This window comes from Bubalus kerabau, chromosome 8 (genome assembly GCF_029407905.1).
Source record: "Bubalus kerabau isolate K-KA32 ecotype Philippines breed swamp buffalo chromosome 8, PCC_UOA_SB_1v2, whole genome shotgun sequence".
Taxonomy (NCBI): Eukaryota; Metazoa; Chordata; class Mammalia; order Artiodactyla; family Bovidae; genus Bubalus; species Bubalus kerabau.
In genome coordinates, this window is record NC_073631.1 from 35,649,790 (window position 1) to 35,673,618 (window position 23,829).

Genomic DNA, 23,829 nt, shown 5'->3' on the forward strand with positions numbered 1-23,829 from the left:
CCTTAAACATCCAAGTAGACTAAGTTGGTTTTAAGTCATCTTTATTAGGTGTACATACAAGTTTTCAAGTGGTTAAAAATGTTTCTCAAATTTACAACTTACGTAAATTCTTTGTTAAATTTCCCACTGTTGGTTACAGTTTCTGGTTTTGATAAGCTCATACACTGGATTACTCTGGAAACGTCACATGACTGCTTTGAACATCAGGGCTCTTAATTTCTTTTACCTGGTCCACTTTGCTCTTTAGTAAGCAAAGCAACTTCTATTTTGCTTTAGCTTTTTCCTCCACTGAAAGGAAGGGGAAGATAATATACTTTAGTATAAACCAAAACTTTTGTTTTTAAATAGGTCACCTGATCATAAGTCCCATTTTTCATCCTGCCAGTCATTTTTCTAAAACCAGCTTCACTGTACAACACTTGGTCTCAATACGTGACACATTCTGGTGTTTTCTGTTTTATTCTAGGCTAACCTATGCTATCCTATTTTCTTTCAGTTAAAAAAAAAAAGGTCTTGAGAGAAAAACAAAACACAACTCTAACTAACTTTTCAGAACTGGGCCCAAAATACTTCCTGGGTTTTCTCTTGCCTTCGTGTTGCTCATTGGCATACCAGGCCCCCTGGACTCCTTTCCCATCTGATCTACCAGGGGGCATGTACACTCTGCTCAAGCCGCTGGTGCTAAGTACCACTGCCTGACTGAAGACTCCCAGCCTCCAGGTATGTTGCCTTGGACTGCCTGTCCTATGAACATTTCCCAACCAGCCTCTGCACCCCAGGACAGGGAGAATTCTTCAGCTTTTCCATTACTTCTTTTGTTTATTTCTAACAATCACAGCTGAAACCTTAAGACCAGTGAGAGTAGCTGCAATATCTTACCTCCAGTGCTTTTTATACCGCCTACCACAGTAAGTGTTGAGTGATGGATTAAAACATAATAATAGTAATTTACTTTTAAAAGTTCATTTTGAACAAAAATTAAAAAGTAATACACTAAACTTTCCCATATCCCTGGAATTTGTGCCCCAGGGGGAAAAAAAAAAGGCTAGAATTAAAGGAGTCAAATGTGGCTAAATAAACATAGTAAATTGATTAGTTTTCCTCAAAATAACTTTATTTTTGAAAAGTAATATGGAATTATATGAAAGGCAGCAAGCATGTAATACTTGAATAAGACATGTTTCTTAAAAAACTTACACACATAAGAAATTAAATGTGTATGTTAGAAATTTTAACATTAACAGAATGCATTTAGAAACATTACCAAGAATACAATTTGTAGCCAAACCATTTTTGGTTCCTACTAGTAATGCTTTTTTACCACTTAAGTATAGACAAAGCCTAAATTCAGACTTCTTTTCTTTCAGATACTTTACATGTAATGTATGTTACAAGAACTACAGGGAATTAGGTTTATTTAAGTTCTTTTAGTTATAAAATCGGAGAAGGCAACAGCACCCCACTCCAGTACTCTTGCTTGGAAAATCCCATGGACAGAGGAGCTGGTGGGCTGCAGTCCATGGGGTCACTAAGAGTCCGACACAACTGAGCGACTTCACTTTCACTTTTCACTTTCATGCATTGGAGAAGGCAATGGCAACCCACTCCAGTGTTCTTGCCTGGAGAATCCCAGGGATGGGGGAGCCTGATGGGCTGCCATCATGGGGTCACAGAGAGTCGGACACGACTGAAGCGACTTAGCAGCAGCAGCAGTTATAAGAATTTTCCACAATGCAGTCAATAGTGGGGCAAGGAGAGGATGAAAGTTTCCCTTCTGTTTGTTTATTAAGTGACATTAACTTGAAATACATAGCTGTTTTTTGAGACTGTTGTTGAAAACCTAAATTTTTTCTGCCTTTTCCTACCAGTTACCCAAAAGAAGCACAGCAGAACAAAGGTAAATTTAAATTGAATACTGTTAAATTCAGTGTTCAAGATAAACTTCCATGTGTGTTTTATATATATGTTGATAGTATAGCATTAACATAATTTCATAGGAAAGTATTTAGCTAGAAGCACAGTGGTAGCTTTAAGAAAGCACAAAATATTGCAATGAAAATATATTTATATTTTTATGGATATATATGTTGCAAACTTAAGGTAAATCAACACAGGATAAAATAAACACAAAAAGCTTAAATACAAACCCTATATAGTTTATTTCAGGTGAAACATTAGTTTTCTACTATATTAGAAAATACATTAATTCCTACCAACACTAGAGATTTGTCACTTAAATATATATTACTCCATTTTGGGGAAAAAATGTTTCACATTTTCATAAAATACAGATAGACTGCAATAAAGTGCTTTTTCTTAGAGTATACAGATCCTGAGAAAAACAAAAATATTTAAAAATATTGTTTGTCTTGAAATCATATTCTTTTTCAGTCTTACATTCATAAACTAAACTTCTTAGGCATTAGCCTCCAGTGACCAAAAGCTCTTCTTCAAGGAAACTGGCTGGGTAGTTCTTGGTCTAGCACACTCGTGTGAGATGTGTAAAGTCAAGGGACATCTTGAACATACTCTGTCTCAGTGACGTTAGAACAAGAGAACAGACGTGACCTAGAGAACTTCACAAACGGTAATACCTGATGGCAAGACAGTTGAAACCAGAGGCCTTTCTTATGCTGAAACGGCCTTCTCACTGCCTGAACGCAACGTGCTTTTCCACTGCACACCCAAGTTTGAAGTGAACATTGAATACGGCCAGTGAACGCTTCTCTCACAGAAACAGTAGATAATACGGGGTCCTTAGACATCAAAAATAGCAGCATCAATATCACACAAGTTATATTTTTGGTTCATGAACGTAAGAGAGCCATACCTCGGATCAGAGAAATCTTAATACACATGAGGCCTTAAAATAGTAACAGGGCAGGGGGAGGGGGGAACACCCAAATACATATGAATTAAAGAAAATAACTGATAGGCAATATGTGGTAAATGATGTGAATAATAATATTTAAAGACTGCTTTCCATTATCTACTTTGTTGAAACACTTAAGTATCTATGTCCATGATTTAAACGTGTATAAAAGACTTGGGAATTCTCTTAGACTCTGTACATCATTCAGCACACAACTGCAAAAATGTTTGACGACTCTGACGCTCCCAACAGGATGAAGTTACACAGAAATCTGTACCAAACTCTGAGATTATTGCTTTCAGGGTAGAATAATTTTTCTCTTCTTTACAAGAATGCTCAATGGTTATGATTTCTGGAGTATCTTTTTCAAATTCTCAAAAATTAGGATAAAAATGTGAAGTTAGTAAATCTCTACTTTGCATTTAATCATTCTATTCATTTAAATTATAGACAAGAATGATAGAAAACCACTGTAAGATAATAGCAAAAAAAAGTGAAAAAAGCTCTTGCCTAAGAGTCTCCTCTTATTATTTGGTCATGGCTGTTATTTCAGGTTGAAACAGCATCTCTAGTATCGCTGTCTTTGAGCATTTTGTTTCTGGAAAAAAGACGTCCCAAATTCATATGTACTGATCATAACAGCGCAAGCAGGAGCAATTTTAATTAAAAGAGGAATCAGTCCTAAAAAGGGAAGAGAAAAATTCAGACCAAATTTTACAATGTAATTTATTTGGTTTCATTCTGACAGTTATCAAATTAAGTGAAGTAACATATAAAACACTGTCCCATAACTGGTGTCAAAGAACAAGCCGAACTGTTCACTCCTCACTTTGATTCCAAATTACTTCAAAAGCAACTGGTATTTAAAATTTTTAAACTTACAGCAAAGATATTTAGGAGGAAATAGTAAATGAGGAATATTTTCAAAAATTTGCTGCTGAAAGGCAATTAATTTAAAAGGAAAAGTAAACATTTTAGTCAACAGTTTGGTAAAGGAAATATTTTTACCTGTAAATAATCCAGAAAATCCATTCTTAGCAACAATGTTCTTCATTATAGTCCAGGTTGACATTTGCAAAGGCATAGAAACTAAATGTTAAAGAAACGATGCAATTATAAATTACCACCTGATTTCTAATATAGATAAATACACAAAAAAGTGTTTATGGGCTTTGGGATATATTGTTTCATTATAATAAGAACAGATCTGTTTATATAAAGAACTATTTTAAATCTTATTTTTAATAGTTGGATTCATTAAAAAAGAAATGTTGAAGGCACTTTTAAGGTACATAGGACCACATGCAATCAAGGAGGAACATACAGAAAGCCTCTCCTGAACTGATGTTTAAGCTTGGTGGTGTGTGTCCTTTATACTTTGTTCTGTATCTTAAAAATCTTTCATAATGGAAAAATTTTAGAGATGTACAGGAATTTTCATGGGGTTCCCCAAGTGAAGCCATGATAACCATTTTTCGTTGTACTTTTAGTGCATACATTAAAAAAACTTTTTTCCCCAAAGAGAAGCTTTAAGGAAAATAGCTCATTCTCCCTAGGGAGGCTCCACCTTACTGGAATCTTTCTGAATAGATGTGCTAGTCTTGAAATAAATCCATCCTGTCTCCTCTGAAGGGAAGAGTTTTCCTGTAACTAACAGTAACATCTCACTTATTTGCAACTGCTCAAGTGTCTGGAACACAGTAAAGCAACAGATTTATACATGTTTTGTTACTCAGATTCAAACATAAACATCATGAATGTGCTGTACATACACAAAGTTCACTCACCTTCGTTGTATACAATGAGTCTAAGCAGCTGGCTTAGCCCCCAGACTACAGACGCTAAAGGTGAAAAAAAATCTGCTAAAAGGTGGGCATCCTACCACTGTGACAGCTGAGGATTTCAGTCTTCCCAGACCAGTGCGTGCTAGGCAGACACTCCTAAGGGTCTCACTGGCTTCTGAGAGCTGCGCTATGAAACCACAGTAATCGGTGTGTACAGTGAGGACTACTCTGAGTCATTAGGGTTAAAGTGCATTTCAGTACGTGTGCCTAGGGAAAAGGGGACATTAGGGAAAGGGATCATTCAGTAACAGCTCTGTAGAATCTGCAACTTAATGAAGAGGGGCTCAGTATCTGAAAATGTCTTCTATATAATATCAGATTCTCGATGAAGATAAATGAGGCCTTGTCATTTAAGAAGCTAAACTATCTATATAAATAGTGTAAGTATAACTACAGTAATTAAAGCAACCAAACAGAAAGGATACATTTTAAAACCAAGAACAAAGTACTTATGACTGAAATTTACCTCTCTAAAAACAGTCATTGACAAAAGCTTTATACTACAAGTTGACAACTTATGCTCCTTGTTTAAATGTTTTCAATTTTGGAAACAACTAGTAAAGAAAGGAGGCTAAGTAGCTGGGTACTTCTAATCTTACAGAGCTCAAGTTCCAAACCGGTCTCTATTTTAATAGTAGGGTGAGATGAATGTAAAAGATGACGAACAAGACGACTTCTCAACTGGAGGGAAGCCATGGCAGAGCCCTGCCTAAAGATCCAACGTCCCAGAGCTCTTTCTACAGGGGAAAAGCAACTTCATACACTGTAAGGAAACACTGTGTGGTTATTAATATTTCAAGCACAGACAACAATAAACACTCCTCTACTGACCATCCAAATGATCAAATCCTAACAATTTTATGTTTCAGCAACAAAGCCCTATTTCCAGTGAGCTTGCTACACTTTCTATAATAACAAAATGAATCTAGTAGAAGCAACTAATAGTACTTTTTTATAAATATGGACCATTGTTAAATTCTTTAGTGATGTTGTTCAGTATTGCTTCTGTTTTATGTTTTGGTGTTTTGGCCAGGAAGCATGTGGGATCTTAGCTCCCCAACCAGGAATCAAACCTGCACCTTCTGCATTAAAGGGGAAGTCCCCAGGACAATTTTGTTCTAGAAGAAATTACAGGTTATAAAGAAGTAGATGGGATAATGGGCGGGGGGTGGGGGGGGGAACACATCAAAAGGGAAGCTAAAAAATAGAAAAGAAAAAAAAGAAGAATATGTATATGCATACTAATATAGTCTTTAAAATTTCTTAAATTTTTTGTTTAGGTTTAAAGCCTTTTCTGGGTACTCCATTCTAACAATACATTCATTAGTTTCAGTGAAGTAGAGAGGAAGGCAACCAACGGGCAGGGGGAATCTTGTCTTCCGTACCTTAGATATTCCTAACTATCTAGAAAGAAAATATTTTTCATGACATCTTAGACACATTTTAAATTAATTAAACTTACTTTTCTGGCTTTCATATATCCAAAGTTGTGTCTGCTTTTGTGTTTTTACCACATCAAATGGCAAAGTTACAACAGCTGCAAACTAACAATAAATAAAATTGATTAAATTTTCCCAAAGTATTTTATACTCTAATTAGTATATTACTTAATAAAATCATAACTAAACTGAAACATAAAGTGCAACCAGGGATGTTTAAGAGAAGCTCCTATTGAAGAGAACAGATAAAGTCTTGTGTATTCCTCCCAAATTCAGGACTAAGAGAACAGTCCCCCTGTATTCCTGAGGTCACACTACACTAGTTGGCAGTCAGAATTCCAACCAGACCTCTGACTGCAAAACCAGTATTCACAATTTCTCATGCTCCTGTGTTTTCCATTATTCCTTTTCTACAGATGAAGGTATAATGTGTATTTTAAAGCAGAAATTAAAGTACCTAGTAATTAGCATTTAAAAATTTCCAAATGTTTTTAAAATTGTTAAAAAAAAATTAAAGAAAATGGACTTTTGAACTTTTAGTGCTACATATGTTTTCTTTATGGGTTTCAACATTTATCAAATGTAGTTCACAAATGATTTTTAAAAACACATTTCATGCAAATCAAAACTACAATGAGGTACCTCTTATGCCAGTCAGAATGGCTGCTATCCAAAAGTCTACAAACAATAAATGCTGGAGAGGGTGCAGAGAAAAGGGAACCATCTTACACTGTTGATGGGAATGTAAACTAGTACAGCCACTATGGAGAACAGTGTGGAGATTCCTTAAAAAACTGGAAATAGAACTGCCATATGACCCAGCAATCCCATTGCTGGGCATACACACTGGGGAAACAAGAATTGAAAGGATATTCATCACGAAGTTAAAAATGAAATAGTTATAATTAATACATTATTGTCCACATAGAAAAAAGGCATACAAATTAGAATTTATAAGTTTGAGAAGAAGCTGACTATAAGCTAACAGACAAAAATCAACTCATATTGCAATATCCAGAAACACCTGGAAAACTTTTTTAAACAGATTTTTTTAAATAGGCACTAAAAGCTGCAGATTCTTGTACATACCAGCAAGAGACTTAAAAAGTGTTCACATCATTGTTCACTTGTTTCAGTTCAGTTCAGTTCAGTCGCTCAGTCGTGTCCGACTCTTTGCAACCCCATGAATCGCAGCACACCAGGCCTCCCTGTCCATTACCAACTCCTGGAGTTCACTCAGACTCATGCCCATCAAGTCAGTGATACCATCCAGCCCTCTCATCCTCTGTCGTCCCCTTCTCCTCCTGCCCCCAATCCCTCCCAGCATCAGGGTCTTTTCCAATGAGTCAACTCTTAGCACGAGGTGGCCAAAGGATTGGAGTTTCAGCTTCAGCATCAGTCCTTCCAATGAACACCCAGGACTGATCTCCTTTAGGATGGACTGGTAGGATCTCCTTGCAGTCCAAGGGACTCTAAAGAGTCTTCTCCAACAGCATAGTTAAAAAGCATCAATTCTTCAGTGCTCAGCTTTTTTTCCAGCTTGAACATCTGGAAGTTCATGCTTCACGTGTTGCTGAAGCCTGGCTTGGAGAATTTTAAGCAATACTTTACTAGTGTGTGAGATTAGTGCAATTGTGCAGTAGTTTGAGCATTCTTGGGCATTGCCTTTCTTTGGGATTGGAATGAAAACTGACCTTTTCCAGGCCTGTGGCCACTGCTGAGTTTTCCACATTTTCTGGCATATTAAGTGCAGCACTTTCACAGCATCATCTTTCAGGATTTGAAATAGCTCAACTGGAATTCCATCACCTCCACTAGCTTTGTTCATAGTGATGCTTGCTAAGGCCCACTTGACTTCTCATTCCAGGATGTCTGGCTCTAGGTGAGTGATCACACCATCGTGATTATCTGGGGCGTGAAGATCTTTTTTGTACAGTTCTTCTGTGTATTCATGCCACCTTTTCTTAGTATCTTCTGCTTCTGTCAGGTCGCTACCATTTCTGTCCTTTATTGAGCCCATCTTTGCATAAAATGTTCCCTTTGTATCTCTGATTTTCTTGAAGAGATCTCTAGTCTTTCCCATTATGTTGTTTTCCTCTATTTCTTTGCATTGATCACTGAGGAAGGCTTTCTTATCTCTCCTTACTATTCTTTGGAACTCTGCATTCAAATGCATTTATCTTTCCTTTTATCGTTTGCTTTTCACTTCCCTTCTTTTCACAGCTATTTGTAAGGCCTCCCCAGACAGCCATTTTGCTTTTTTGCATTTCTTTTCATGGGGATGGTCTTTATTACTGTCTCCTGTACAATGTCACGAACCTCCATCCATAGTTCATCAGGCATTCTGTCTATCAGATCTAGTCCCTTAAATCTATTTCTCACTTCCACTGTATAGTCATAAGGGATTTGATTTAGGTCATATGTGAATGATCTAGTGGTTTTCTCCACTTTCTTCAATTTCAGTCTGAATTTAGCAATAAGGAGTTCATGATCTGAGCCACAGTCAGCTCCCGGTCTTGTTTCTGCTGACTGTATAGAGCTTCTCCATCTTTGGCTGCAAAGAATACATAGGGTAAGCAACCACAAATTAGGAAAGCCTAACACAGCCTTAAATAAGAATTTTAAAAATAAGAACACTCTTAAAAACAAAGGAAAAAAAAATTCACACAAGATATGCAGGAAGACGGAAGAACTCAACGACAGTAGAGAGTTCATACTTCCAGGCCAGAGACTAACTAAAGGGGAAGAAGGCTATCTTGAACTTGAAATCAGCTGGGATACTAAGAAAATCCAATGGAAAGATCTGCAAGATAAACAATAATAGTAATTAAGGATCCAATTTCAGTGGACCTTCTGTCAAAGGTCATGTATTAATATTATGCTTACAAGTAACTGGCCCACCTTAGCAGATAGGGAAGATGGACAAGTTCAGAAGCAAGCAAAACAGGTACCTGTTGATATGAAGTTATTTTTCTCAGAAAGCTAATTCTAGCCTAACAGCTAAATAAGCTGATGTACAGAAATCCTATGTCCCCAAATTCCTGCATATTATACTTTTTATTTTTGGCTGCACTGGTGGGCCTGCGGGACCTTTGTTCTTTGACCAGGGATCAAACCCATGCCGTCTGCAGTGGAAACAGAGTGGTAACCACTGGACTGTGAGGGAAGATCCCTTGTATACTGTAGAAAGAAGAGCTGCAAATACGGCTGCGATGTAAAGATTACAGTCACAATCTTCAATTCAAATATTCCATTTCATTGACAGGTTATGAACAGGCCCTGGAAAATGAGGTCAACTAGCCACAGACTAAGCAAAGAAAGGGAATGTCTACATTTTACAGGTCTCAGATTACAGTGACTAAGTTCACATCTCTTGTGGCAGCAAGTTTCTACATTGTGAATCTCAGCTGTACAGTGATACGAAGATACACGCAATCCTGATTCAATCAATCAATTTAGAGAATGTCTCTGGGCTGAAACAATCATTGCGCCACAGGGCATCCTGTCTTCCAGGATGTTCACATAGCCCTAAAAGTGTAATCAGAATGAATCTGGTTTCTTAAATAGAAGTCAAAAATGAATATCTTAGTTTTGGTCCCAAGCCTACTGAGTTACACACTGTTTAAAATGTAAGTTTGGTGCTCAGGTTCTGGTATGTTTTCCCAAGTATCAAGGCTGGATAAGAGTGTTATACATGCTAGCAGTCACTCCGAACTGCAGTTCAAAGGCTCAGTAAACCTGCCACCTGAGATATCTGTTTAATCCTTCAATCCTGACACCTGGCAGATGTGATGCACTGAGTAGATTAAGTACTTTGCTCTTTGCACTACAGTGAAGAAAGACAGGTGTAATCTTTGCCTGCAGACTTTTCCAGACAAGTAGTAGATCTTTCTTCCCCCACAAGTATGAATAAATGGAGGCTTCTCTGGTGGCTCAGATGGTAAAGAGTCTGCCTGCAATAAGGCAGACCTGAGTTCGATCCCAGGGTTGGGAAAATCTCCTGGAGAAGGAAATGGCAACACACTCCAGTATCCTTGCCTGGGGATGGACTTTGAGGCCTGAGCAAAACAAAGATATAAAAACAGGATTTAGAAGGTGATTGTTCTGTGGTGTTTTGATACTCAATACCAGTTTTTTACAGAATAAATATTAACCCATCTCTGCTGGGCAGCATCTTGCTGTGTAGGGCCTACTCCCAAGGCTTCTTAAGAGAGCTGGTCAGCTGGAGTTTCAGATTCTTTGGTCCACCCAGGTCAAGAGCACTACATTTCCAGTGTTTCTTACCTTCTCAATTACCTTTTGTATTTTGGTAAATGCTAGTTATAGAAATACATTCTCCCCTATATTGAAGGGGTTTAGAATACACTTGTCATGTTAATCTCTCCTGCTTTTAATTTGAAAATAAGAAAATAAAGTTTGTGTATCACTGGGGTAACTTCTATTAATATAATCCCTTATGATTATATAGAGGAAGTGACACATAGATTCAAGGGATTAGATCTAATAGACAGTGCCTGAAGAACTATGGATGGAGGTTCCTAGCATTGTACAGGAGGTGGTAACAAAAACCATCCACAAGAAAAAGAAATGCAACAAAGCAAAATGGTCGTCTGAGGAGGCCTTAAAGAAGAGAAGCTACAGGCAAAGGAGAAAGGGAAAGATACATCCATCTCAATGCAGAATTCCAAAGAATAGCAAGGAGAGATAAGAAAGCCTTCCTCAGTGAACACTGCAAAGAAACAGAGGAAAACAACAGAATGGGAAAGACTAGAGATCTCTTCAGGAAAATCAGAGATAACAAGGGAACATTTCATGCAAAGATGGGCACAATAAAGGACAGAAATGGGATGGACCTAGCAGAAGATATTATAGGTGGCAAGAATACACAGAAGAAGAACTATACAAGAAAGATGTTCATGACCCAGATAACCACGATGGTGTGATCACTCACCTAGAGTAGACATCTTGCAATGTGAAGTCAAGTGGGCCTTAGGAAGTATTGCTACAAAGCTAGGGGAAGTGATGGAATTCCAGGTGAGATATTTCAAACCCTAAAAGATGATGCTGTGAAAGTGCTGTACTCAATACAGAAGCAAATTTGGAAAAGTCAGCAGTGGCTACAGGACTGGAAAAGGTCAGTTTTCATTCCAATCCCAAAGAAGGGCAATGCCAAAGAATGCTCAAGCTACCATACAGTTGCGCTCATTTCACATGTTAGCAAGGTAATGCTCAAATCCTTCAAGCTAGGCTACAACATTACATGAACCGAGAACTTTCAGATGTACACACTGGACTTAGAAAAGGCAGATGAACCAGAGATCAAATTGCCAACGTTCACGGAATCACAGAAAAAGCAAGAGAATTCCAGAAAAACATCTGCTTCATTGACTATGCTAAAGCCTTTGATTGTGTGCATCACAACAACTGTGGAAAATTCTGAAAGAGATGGGAATACCAGACCACCTGACCTGCCTCCTGAAACCTGTATGCAGGAATAAGCAACAGCTAAAACCAGACATGGAACAACAGGCTGGTTCCAAATTGGGAAAGGAGTACTTCAAGGCTGTATACTGTACCCTGCTTGTTTAACTTATATGCAGAGTACATTACGTGAAATGCCAGGCTAGATGAATCACAGGCTGGAATCAAGACTGCCAGGGGAAATATCGATAACTTCAGATATGTAGATGACACCACCCTAATGGCAGAAAGCGAAGAGGAACTAAAGAGTCTCTTGATGAAGGTGAAAGCGGAGAGCAAAAAAGCTGGCTTAAAACGCAACATTTTCAAAAAACTAATCTCGTGGCATCTGGTCCCATCACTTCATGGAAAATAGATGGGGGAAAAATGGAAACAGCGACAGACTTTATTTTCTTGGGCTCCTGAATCACTGTGGACAGTGACTGCAGCCATGAAACTCAAGGCACTTGCTCCTCGAAAGAAAAGCTACGACAAACCTAGGCAGTGTTTTAAAAAGCAGACACATCACCTTGTCGACAAAGGTCTGTATAATTAAAGCCATGGTTTTTTCAACAGTCATGTATGGGTGTGAGAGTTCAACCATAAAAAAGGATGAGCGCTTAAGAATTGATGCTTTCGAACCTCGATGCTAGAGAAGTCTCCTGAGAGTCCCTTGGACAGCAAGGAGATCAAACCAGTCACTCCAAAAGGAAATCAAGCCCAAATATTCACTGGAAGGGCTGATGCTGACGCTGAAGCTCCAAATTTTTGGCCATATGATGTGAAGAGCCAGCTCACTGAAAAAGACCCTGATGCTGGGAAACTGAGGGCAGGAGGAGAAGGGCGCAACAAAGCATGAAATGGGTGGATGGCATCATTGGTCAATGGACATGAGTCTGAGCAAACTCTGGGAGAGAGTGAAGGACAGGGAAGCTTGGCATGCTGTAGTCCATGGGGTCGCAAACAGCCGGACATGACTGAGCGACTGAACAAGTCTTTTCACCTTAACCTACAGAAGCCAAGATACAAACTCAGTTAAGATGCAAAAGAGAATTCAAATTGCACATTTTAAAAACCTGTATTCAATCAGACAATTAGAAAGTAAATAAATGAATAAATTTAATAGTTCAAGAAAATGGAGGCCAAAAGACCACTAAGATAACAATTGTGACAAAAATGAAATCTGCAAAAGTAAAAAAGAAACAAAAGAGATTTAAACATCTATGAGAAAAAAATCTTTACAAAAAAACTAGTCATAGTTGACTTAGAAATGAAGACATTTATTGACTTCAATGTATCCCCTATTGGCTCAGACAGTAGAGTTTGCCTGCAATACAGGAGACTCGGGTTTGATCCCTAGGTCGGGAAGATCCCTAGAGAAGGGAATGGCAACCCCACTCCAGTATTCCTGCCTGGAAAATCCCATGGACGGAGGAGCCTGGTGGGCCCCAATCCATGGAGTTGCAAAGAGTCAGACATGACTAACACACTAACTTAAAAATATTACACATTCCATTAAACAAGATAAATACATTTTTGTTAACATTAACGTTATCAGAAAAGTCTTTTAAGTCCTAGGAAGCTATCAAGCTTGTGAATACACTCTAAGTTTTCCCAAATTCTCATTTTTACCTGAAGGCTTTCATTTTAACGTTGGGAACAAATACTGTCAAGCTGTTCTTCTTGTCGGAACAGACTTACTTCATTCATCTTTATTTAAGGACTATCTACAAAAGCCTAAGTCAAAAAAGCTATAGTTTGAATGTTTTTCTTTCAAGTAAAAATACTATTACACAACAAAAGCATCTAGTTCAGCTAACAATTCAAACGGTTGCATGAGCACTTTTCCTCGAGAGGACCACCGTGTTTCAGTATGCTGTGGAAATGCTTTATGCATGCTCCCCACTGTGTCACTCAAAATACTAAGAAGAAAGGCTTCCAAAGGCTGAGATTTAATTAAATTAATAATGTCTACCATTATGGACATTAAGTGAAAGTGGCTTTTTTTTTTTTAAGACTGAGTGCATGACGAGGAAGAACTCAATGACTACTAGAATGGTTTGATGCCACTGTTTTAATTTGTGCCAAGGCAGCAGCAATTTTACCTACCACTGCTTCTGCACCAGTAATGCGATAGCAACCCGGTGCACCAGGCAAATCACATCTGGAATTCTGTGAACACAGTCTGACACGGGGACTGCCAGTGCAGGACACGAGGAGCTGCTGAAACGCCACAGACCGGGAAATATTTCACCGTGCTTCTCAAAAGAGAAACTCACAGTGACTAGCTTCATGCCTTCTTGCTACTTATACGGCAACAGAGAAGATTCAAGAGCACTCTAAAATAACTAGGAAAAAAAATGAACTTCTGAAAGATGTTAAATATGGGCAAGTGCTTAATTTCAACAAAGAAAAGAAATATTGTATACAGCAAGGAGCCTGAGTTCTCTGTTTGGGTCAAATGCTCAGGCGGAGAGCACACACACACCCTGCACATTCCTACTGAGGTCTTACCTTAGCTCTGGAGGAACTGACATGTTCCATATTCTCAATGCTGCAGATACAGTTCTGTGAAACTTTCCGGCAAGCCACTCTGATATAGTCCCAGAAGCTACGAGGACTTCCGTAACCAAACCAGGTTACTTGACCTTCAGGAGACAAATTGTAACACAAAAAGAAAACCAGGCTAGTAACTCAAAACGCAAGAGCAACAAAATAAAGGGCAGTAGAGTGTGGGATTGTGGAAAGGACACTGATCTTGGGGTCAAAAATCCTTAAGTCTGGTCCCTTTCTAACTTTACCTAGTTGTGTGATTTGGGGCAATTTATTTAATGGATCTGGATAGGAGTTTTCTCAACAATACAATCAGACTGAATGAAGCAAAAAGGGCGTAGACATTAAACACAATTGTCTGCAGGTTAATATCCTATTATTCTAACACAGTCTTCCAGAGAGCACACAGTTAGCCTTCCCTGTGCTTCCAGTTAAGCTTTCATTTAAATCGCACCTTTGCTGTTTACGGAGAAGGCAATGGCACCCCACTCCAGTACTCTTGCCTGGAAAATCCCATGGACGGAGGAGCCTGGAAGGCTGCAGTCCATGGGGTCTCGAAGAGTCGGACACGACTGAGTGACTTCACTTTCACTTTCGCCGTTTACTGGCTGTGTGACACCAGGCAAGTTAATTAACCTTTCTGAACACCACTTTTCTTGACTCTAAAAGGGGACTAGTTGGAGTAACCACTCTATGAGTATTCTCTGAATCAAATACAACAATGCCTGAGTAATGCCTGAGTAGTCCTGAGTAATGCCTGAGTAATGAGTATGAGTAATGAGTATTGAGTAATGCCTGAGTATTCAGGGTACAGTATTCTCTGAATCAAATACAACAATGCCTGAGTAATGCCTGGGTAGTCCTGAGCATAGGACTTGGCACATAAAAGACTGTAAAAAAGATAATAAAAAAGGAAAAAAATGTTACCTCTTGCATCCTAAACCTTTCTCTTCTTGGAAAAACAGAAAAAAAAATTTAAAAGGCAACACTTTTTCTCCTCTTCAGAGGGATACTTCGAAGAAATGAAACAACGTGTAGCCCGTAAGTACCTATCAACAGCGGGAACCGTACACTGACTAACCATGACCACCCATTCACTATCCTTCTACCCAAACCTTCATCCGTCATTCGCCTGCTCACTTCTAGTCAACAACCCATGACAAGTCCTTAGGCACTTACCATTCTAATCTTCCAGACCTGGATAACTACGTCTGTGTTCAAGAACAAATGTTCTTTTGTGTGTGTATTAGTATTTCAATGCAGGACTTTGGGTAATAAGTCCATGGAACCAATTTTGTACTCTGAATATGTTTAAATGGGATATGAGAGATATCTTAGTATTTCTTCAGTTTTCTGAAATAATTATTCTTACCTAGGGAAGCTGTTCAATCTTAAGAAAGAGTAGCTTTTATATTTTAAAACCTCTGCTTCTTTATTTTGAAGTAACATTTATTTATCTCAATTTTCTTTTCCCCAGTAACATGTTCTCTCTAAGCAACATCAAGAAGTATAAAAGTGTTCTTGTCCACATGCAGCATTTTAGGAACAATGTCTGAAATATCTGAGTTGTGTCCAACCACGGCAACACCTAAGAATAACTAGGCTTCTTTTAAAAAGTACTCATGTCTGGGCTCCACCCAAACTAAATAATCAGAATCTTTGGGGTTGGGCCTAGGCATTGCTATTGTTAAAAGAGCCCTCTGGTATTGCTAATAATATAGTTAATCAACCAAGGGAAAGCTCACATGTCACAATAGGTAATCCCTATTCATCATGCAGGACATTTCAAAGGCCTCCTTTTTTTGTAAGCCGCATGTGATCTCTACAGCAAGTCACTTCTCCCTACGAGCTGGCCTAACACCCTGAGCTTATACTTATAGTTACCTGCTTACTTGATTGTCTCACACATTAGATGGTAAGGTCACTAAGACAGAGACTATATCTTATTTGTCTTTAATTTGACAAAATAAGTTTAATTTAACTTGACACAGTGCTTGTCTCACAGCAGGCATTTAATAAATATTTATTAAAACAAATCGACTGGTTAATCCACACTAGCCAGATCTTAACTGCAACGCATATAAAAATTTGAATCTTAAAAATCTAATTAGGATCTTTTAACAGTAACAACTCAGTGACAATCTTGTATCAAGATGTCTGCATGCTACATTACAAACATCAAATATTCTGACAAAAATATTTACCTTTATAAAAATACAAAAGCATTGACACATCCCTACTCAAACATCATCATATAACTCAAATGTGTCTTCAGTAATGAAATCTTACTGCCAAAAGTAGAAATTGATAGGAATATTTATAATCTTCCTTCTTTCAGTCTCTCCCCATCGCTTCTCTTTGCTCCTTCTCCTCTTTAAAAAAAGTTCCCAGAACAGGATGTTAGTATAGTTTGTTTTTAGGGCAATTTTCATGTTATCAATTTGTTAGCCATTTGGAGAAGAGACAGGATGTCTAATGTTAAGAATATGGGCTTCTGATTCAAGAAGACCAGAACAGAGCACTTTCTAGACGTGCAATCTTAAGCAAATGACTTTTCATTCTACCAACCTGAGTTTCTTCTATAAACTGATAATAATGGTAGTATCTACATGACAACACTGTTGTGAGGATTATATAATGTATGTGCAGCAATTACTATATAGCCTAATACACATGTTAATAACCATTATTACTTTTATTATCATACAAACAGTTAAGAGATCCAAGCTCCCCCTGCATTACAAAATAGCAATGAAACGCATAGTGAAGTTTTTCCCATTACTTGCTTAGAATCTAGAAAAATCTTTAAAATTTACTCCCTAATCCAAACTTTTCCCATATCAACTATCCTAAATTGACCTCCCTCAAATCTAGTCTTGGTTAATTTCTTTAGCCTCTATTAATTGAGATCATCCCACAGTTTAAAAATGAGGACTACCAACCACACTTCTCTCAATAAATGGACTACCATACACTGGAAGCAATCTTGAAGGGAGAATCACAAGGCTTCTCTGGTAAGTTTATTTTAAACCTTCTCATAAATTTGATGTGGTTGAGGAAAATAATTTATGAGAAGTTTAAAAGTAGAGCCGTTGAAAAATTTTTTAAATGTAACAAAGTCCCCTATCAATGGGTAGGGATGACTCAGTAATCCCACTACTGGGCATATTTCCAGAGAGAACCATAATTCAAAACAACACACGCACCCCAATGTTCCCTGTAGCACTACTTACAATAGGCAGGACATGGAAGCAACCTAAATGTCCAGCAATAGGGGAATGGACAAAGAAGCTGTGGTACATATATAGAACTGAATATTACCAACCATAAAAAGGAATGAAACTGGATCATGTGTAGAGACATGTATGGACCTAGAGGCTATCATACCGAGTAAGGTAAGTTACAAAGAGAAAAATATCATATATTAATACATATATGTGGAATCTAGAAAAATAGTATAGATGATCTTATTTGCAAAACAGAAACAGACACAGAGAACAAACATATGGAACCAAGGGGGGAAGAAGTGGGGTGGGATGAATTGGGAGTTTGGGACTGACATATATACACTACTGATAATATGTATAAAATAGATAAATGGTGAAAACTTAATAAATAGCTCAGGGAACTCTACTCAGTGTTCTGGGGCCACCTAAATGGGAAGGAAATCCCCAAAAAGGGGAGATATATATATATATATATATATATATATATATATATATATATATATATACACACACACACATACACATACAGCTGATTCTCTTTGCTGCACAGTAGAAACTAACACAGCATTGTGAAGCAACTACACTCCAGTAAAAATTACCTTAAAGAAACAGAGTCCCCTTTTGGAGAAGAGGAAACAAAGATACAGAAAAACTAAATATCTAGGCTTAGGTTATACAGAGAAGGAACAGATGCTAAATTCTTCAGACTCCTGCTGTGTGTATGATATGCTGTCTACAGGACTTTCACCCACGAGACAATGACAAGATTTCCTAGATAAGAAACTAAAGAAACTGAGAAACTAACCAACTAACAGCATGACACGTCACCATGACTCGCAGGGCCTTACGCTGAAGCTGAAGCTCCAATATGCTGGCCACCTGATGCAAAGAGCTGACTCATTAGAAAAGACCCTGATGCTGGGAAAGACTGAAGGCAGGAGGAGAAGGGGACGACAGAAGATGAAACGGTTGGATGGCATCACCAACTAAATGCACATGAGGTTGAGCAAGCTCCGGGAGGTGGTGAAAGACAGGGAAGCCTGGCGTGCTGCAGTCCATGGGGTTGCAAAGAGTTGGACACAACTTTGCGACTGAACAACAACAAAGTCTACCAGTAACAGCATCTTCACAACACTTCCACTTACTCGAGAAATGAGATGAGAGCATGACTGGCTTGATTCTGCCTGCCTTACTCCTTCATGTGCATCATTTTCAAAATGAATTTGTTAAATCAAGACCCTGAATTTTTCACATTCAGAACGATGTGCTTTGGTTAAGAGAAGGTGGGGTCGTTTGTCAGAAACTCCAAATGAACTCTCATGTAAATTGTCCATATATCCTAGGATTTTAAGTAAGTAATTTCTGCATCTATGAAAACGGTTGAGGTTAAGAACAACAGAAGTGTTCAAATGGTTATTTGATTTATTATTACTTGAACATCGCTTGTACTTAAATATAGATTAACTGTTAGCAAAAGATGTACTTAGGGTTATTAGTCTGTAAAACCTATATTCAAAAGGAAAATTTAAAAAGTTACAAGCTGACCATGCCTTTAAAAATTGCTGAGGTAATAAACAATCACTCCAAGGATATTCTCATTTCCTTTAAAAGTAGCCACAAAAGCAAATCACATAGCAAGGAACTGACTAGCCTATATTTTGAAGACATTTTATTCAGGAGAATAAACATACGATCACTAATTGAATTCTCTTTTTAATGTTGGCAACAAGTACAGATTTATAAAGTGCTTTCAATTTTATATGTATTTTTAAAAGTTGACTTTTTACCAAAGTAACTTTTCAATACTTATTTCCAATCCATTGATCTGACTCTAATTCATTTCGGGCAAATAAGAGGTGAAAGTTTGCTAGACTAAAAGGTGATCTGCTACTAACCAGCTACATGATGTCTTTCCCACTAAACTGCCTATTTTCAAGCACCTTAAAATAGCCTGTGATCACTAAGGTCTAACATTATTTTAAATTGCTCTTTTATATTACCTAACTTGAATAATGTAGATGTTCACATCATGCAGTATATTTGTGTTTTGCTTTTATGTTATTTTATGGCCAGATGAGACCTTCTAAAAACTGAAATTTCCTAAGTGGTTCTCTATTTAGTAGTGGATGACGACACGTCATCTTTTGGTAATATATAAATTAATCTGTTAAATGACTTTCTTTCTCCACTCTTTGTATTGTGCTTCGTTATGTGAAGAGCTGGCTGAAGTTTTGTTAGTGCCACAATACATCACCTGGATGACAACATCAAAGACTATTACCTTGGACCTGCCATTTATCTAGACAAGCGATAAAAGACAGTGCCATCAAATTTTAAAAAGCCACTCTAATATCACTGCTCCTTGGAAGAAAAGCTATGACAAAACTAGACAGTGTTTTAAAAGGCAGAGACATTACTTTGCCAACAAAGGTCCACATAGTCAAAGGTATGGTTTTTCCAGTAGTCATGTACGGATGTGAGAGCTGGACCATAAAGAAGGCTGCATGCTAAAGAACTGATGCTTTCGAACTGTGGTGCTGGAGAAGATTCTTGAGAGTCCCTTGGACAGGAGGACATCAAACCACTCAATCCTAAAGGAAATCAAGCCTGAATATTCATTGGAAGAACTAACGCTGAAGCTGATATTCACTGGCCACCTGATACGAAGAGTTGACTCACTGAAAAGACCCTGATGCTAGAAACACTGAAGGCAGGAGGAGAAGGGGACAACAGAAGATGAGATGGTTGGATGGCATCACTGACTCAATGGACATGAGTTTGAGCAAACTTTGGGAGACAGTGAAGGACAGGGAAGCCTGGCGTGCTAGAGTCCATGGGGTCACAACAAGCACGACTGAGCAACTCAACAACAAAAATATCACTGCAAAAGTTTCAGATACTTCAAGGAAACTAATTACATGTGGATTTATATTGTTGCCAATATATTTAGACTGTTTAACTTTGCACTGTCAATTTTATAGTGTGTGTGTGCGTGTGCAGTTGCTTCAGACGTGTCCACTCTCTGTGACCCTATGGACCGTAGCCCACCACAGGCTCCTTTGTCTGTGGGATTTTCCTGGCAAGAACACTGGAGTGAGTTGCCATTTCCCCCTACTGGGGGGATCTTCCCAACTCAGCGACCGAACCCACGTCTCCTGTGTCTCTTGCACTGCAGGCGGATTCTTTACCACTGAGTTGCCAGGGAAGCAGGAATCTTACATTTCTTCCTGCTAACTTATGAAAATTAGTTTAAATTTTTCTAAACAGAGAAAATTCCCATTTCTGAAAAAGATGAGAATCTTGTCCTTTAAAAAAAAAGGCACTATTAGTTGAAGTTCACATTTATTAGACCTCCCAGTGCTGAAAGTACAATCGTGACCTTGATTAATTTTCTAGATAAAATTTCATGTAAATGTTCTAAAAAAAAAAAATATAAACACTTAAACTAACTTTAATTACACTTTCAGCTGATGTGAATAACTCTGATTCTAGATGAGATACTCAACTGTACTTACACCGCTAGCTCTATGTTACTTATGCCTCAAGTAAATCATTCAGCAACTATGAATCACAGTTACCAATCTATAAAATGTAATCATTACCAATCTATAAAATGTAATCATTATCCTTTGGTGCTGACAATGTCTTGTTCCCTGGTAAGGAACTTATCACAAACTTCTAAACCATACCACAGTTTATACCATAAAACTTAGCCGATTCTTAATCTCCCAAAACAACAAAGAAATTGAAGATAATCAGTTTCACCAGAAATCTGAAAACTGAATTTGACTTATAGGCTTTTTTATCCTAGTAATTTTGCCATCTTTTGAAGCAGAGTACAAAGGTTTTGCGTTCTTCTTCCACCCGCATTTTTAGTATAAGGCTTCGAACACTGGTAGACTGAATTAAGAGCATGAAGGCTGACATCCACACAGAGTCCCATATCAAAGCACAGGCCTGAAGAAATGGAGTGTAATGTTTTAGCAGTGACTAAGATTATACACAAGGGACCTAAATTGTTTAAAGTGATTGTGGGGATCAGGATTGAGGAAACGTGAATATACTGTTTTTCTATTTCTACCTGTCTTACTATAAATGATCTTTAAAAATAACAACTATGTACTTTTTTTCTAAGTGAAAAATATAATAAAAGGCATTAGCATGAGGCCTAGCAGTGCTTTGTATACAGCAGGAATACAATAAAAAATTTTTCAAATAAGTGATTAAGGCATACATTCTACCTTGAAGAAAGGAAACTAAGGAATATATTCCCACTAGTGGTTTAAGACCAGCAGTGACTGTTGATAGCACCCATGTATGTTTTACTGAGTAACTTTGGAAAATTCACAGCTTCCCTGAGCCCCAGTTTGCATGTAATTCAAATATTACTACACAGCACGTACAAACTGAGAAAATAACCAGTAAGTCTTATATTGGTGAGTTATTAGTTCAGTTCAGTCACTCAGTTGTGTCCAATTCTTTGCGACCCCATGAATAGCAGCACACCAGGCCTCCCTGTCCATCACCAATTCCCCGAGTCCACCCAAATTCATGTCCATCAAGTTGGTGATGCCATCCAGCCATCTCATCCTCTGTCGTCCCCTTCTTCTCCTGCCCCCAATCCCTCCCAGCATCAGAGTCTTTCCCAATGAGTCAACTCTTTGCATGAGGTGGCCAAAGTATTGGAGTTTCAGCTTTAGCATCAGTCCTCCAAGGAATGCCCAGGACTGATCTCCTTTAGAATGGACTGGTTGGATCTCCTTGCAGTCCAAGTGACTCTCAAGAGTCTTCTCCAACACCACAGTTCAAAAGCATCAATTCTTCAGCGCTCAGCCTTCTTCACAGTCCAACTCTCACATCCATAAATGACCACTGGAAAAACCATAGCCTTGACTAGACGCACCTTTGTTGGCAAGGTAATGTCTCTGCTTTTCAATATGCTATCTAGGTTGGTCATAACTTTCCTTCCAAGGAGTAAGCGTCTTTTCATTTCATGGCTGCAGTCACCATCTGCAGTGATTTTGGAGCCCCAAAAAATAAAGTCTGACACTGTTTCCACTGTTTCCCCATCTATTTCGCATGAAGTGATGGGACCAGATGTCATGATCTTAATTTTCTGAATGTTGAGCTTTAAGCCAATTTTTTTACTCTCCTTTTTCACTTTCATCAAGAGGCTTTTTAGTTCCTCTTCACTTTCTGCCATAAGGGTGGTGTCATCTGCATATCTGAAGTTATTGGTACTTCTCCTGGCAATCTTGATTCCAGCTTGTGCTTCTCCCAGCCCAGCGTTTCTCATGATGTCCTCTGCATAGAAGTTAAATAAGCAGGGTGACAATATACAGCCTTGACGTACTCCTTTTCTTATTTGGAACCAGTCTGTTGTTCCATGTCCAGTTCTAACTGTTGCTTCCTGACAGCATATAGGTTTCTCAAGAGGCAGGTCAGGTGGTCTGGTATTCCCATCTCTTTCAGAATTTTCCACAGTTTATTGTGATCCACACAGTCAAAGGCTTTGGCATAGTCAATAAAGCAGAAATAGATGTTTTTCTGGAACTCTCTTGCTTTCTCGATGATCCAGAGGATGTTGGCAATTTCATCTCTGGTTCCTCTGCCTTTTCTAAAACCAGCTTGAACATCTGGAAGTTTCACGCTTCACGTATTGCTGAAGCCTGGCTTGGAGAATTTTGAGCATTACTTTAATAGCGTGTGAGATGAGTGCAATTGTGCGGCAGTTTGAGCATTCTTTGGCATTCCTTTCTTTGGGATTGGAATGAAAACTGACCTTTTCCAGTCCTGTGGCCACTGCTGAGTTTTCCAAATTTGCTGGCATATTGAGTGCAGCACTTTCACAGCATCATCTTTCAGGATTTGAAATAGCTCAACTGGAATTCCATCACCTCCACTAGCTTTGTTCGTAGTGATGCTTTCTAAGGCCCAATTGACTTCACATTCCAGGATGTCTGGCTCTAGGTCAGTGATCACACCATCGTGATTATCTGGGTCGTGACGATCTCTTTTGTACAGTTCTTCTGTGTATTCTTGCCACCTCTTCTTAATATCTTCTGCTTCTGTTAGGTCCATACCATTTCTGTCCTTTATCGAGCCCATCTTTGCATGAAATGTTCCCTTGGTATCTCTGATTTTCTTGAAGAGATCTCTAGTCTTTCCCATTCTGTTGTTTTCCTCTATTTCTTTGCATTGATCGCTGAGGAAGGCTTTCTTATCTCTCCTTGCTATTCTTTGGAACTCTGCATTCAGATGCTTATATCTTTCCTTTTCTCCTTTGGTTTTCGCTTCTCTTCTTTTCAGATATTTGTAAGACCTCTCCAGACAGCCATTTTGCTTTTTTGCATTTCTTAGTGGGTTATAGTAAAATATAAACAACACAGACACACATGATTAATAAAATTGTGCTGAAAACCAGGAAACTTAAT

The 23,829-nt window shown here is 38.3% G+C and overlaps 1 protein-coding gene across 16 annotated transcripts in view; it reads right to left on the reverse strand.

The window, feature by feature from the left end:
• Positions 1 to 1,111: 1,111 nt before the first annotated feature.
• Positions 1,112 to 23,829, reverse strand: part of LOC129659034 (uncharacterized) — a 55,603-nt gene continuing 32,885 nt past the window's right edge. For 9 of the 16 annotated variants that reach the window (XR_008717742.1, XR_008717739.1, XR_008717744.1 and 6 more), the window contains 2 exons: positions 14,130 to 14,263; positions 9,396 to 10,213 (listed from right to left, as the gene is read on the reverse strand). Coding sequence is in view for 2 of the 16 variants with exons in the window: in XM_055590041.1 (XP_055446016.1) it covers positions 23,087 to 23,750 (664 nt within the window). In the remaining 14 variants the exon portion in view is untranslated. The other 7 variants (XR_008717752.1, XM_055590041.1, XM_055590042.1 and 4 more) reach the window with 5 other exon arrangements.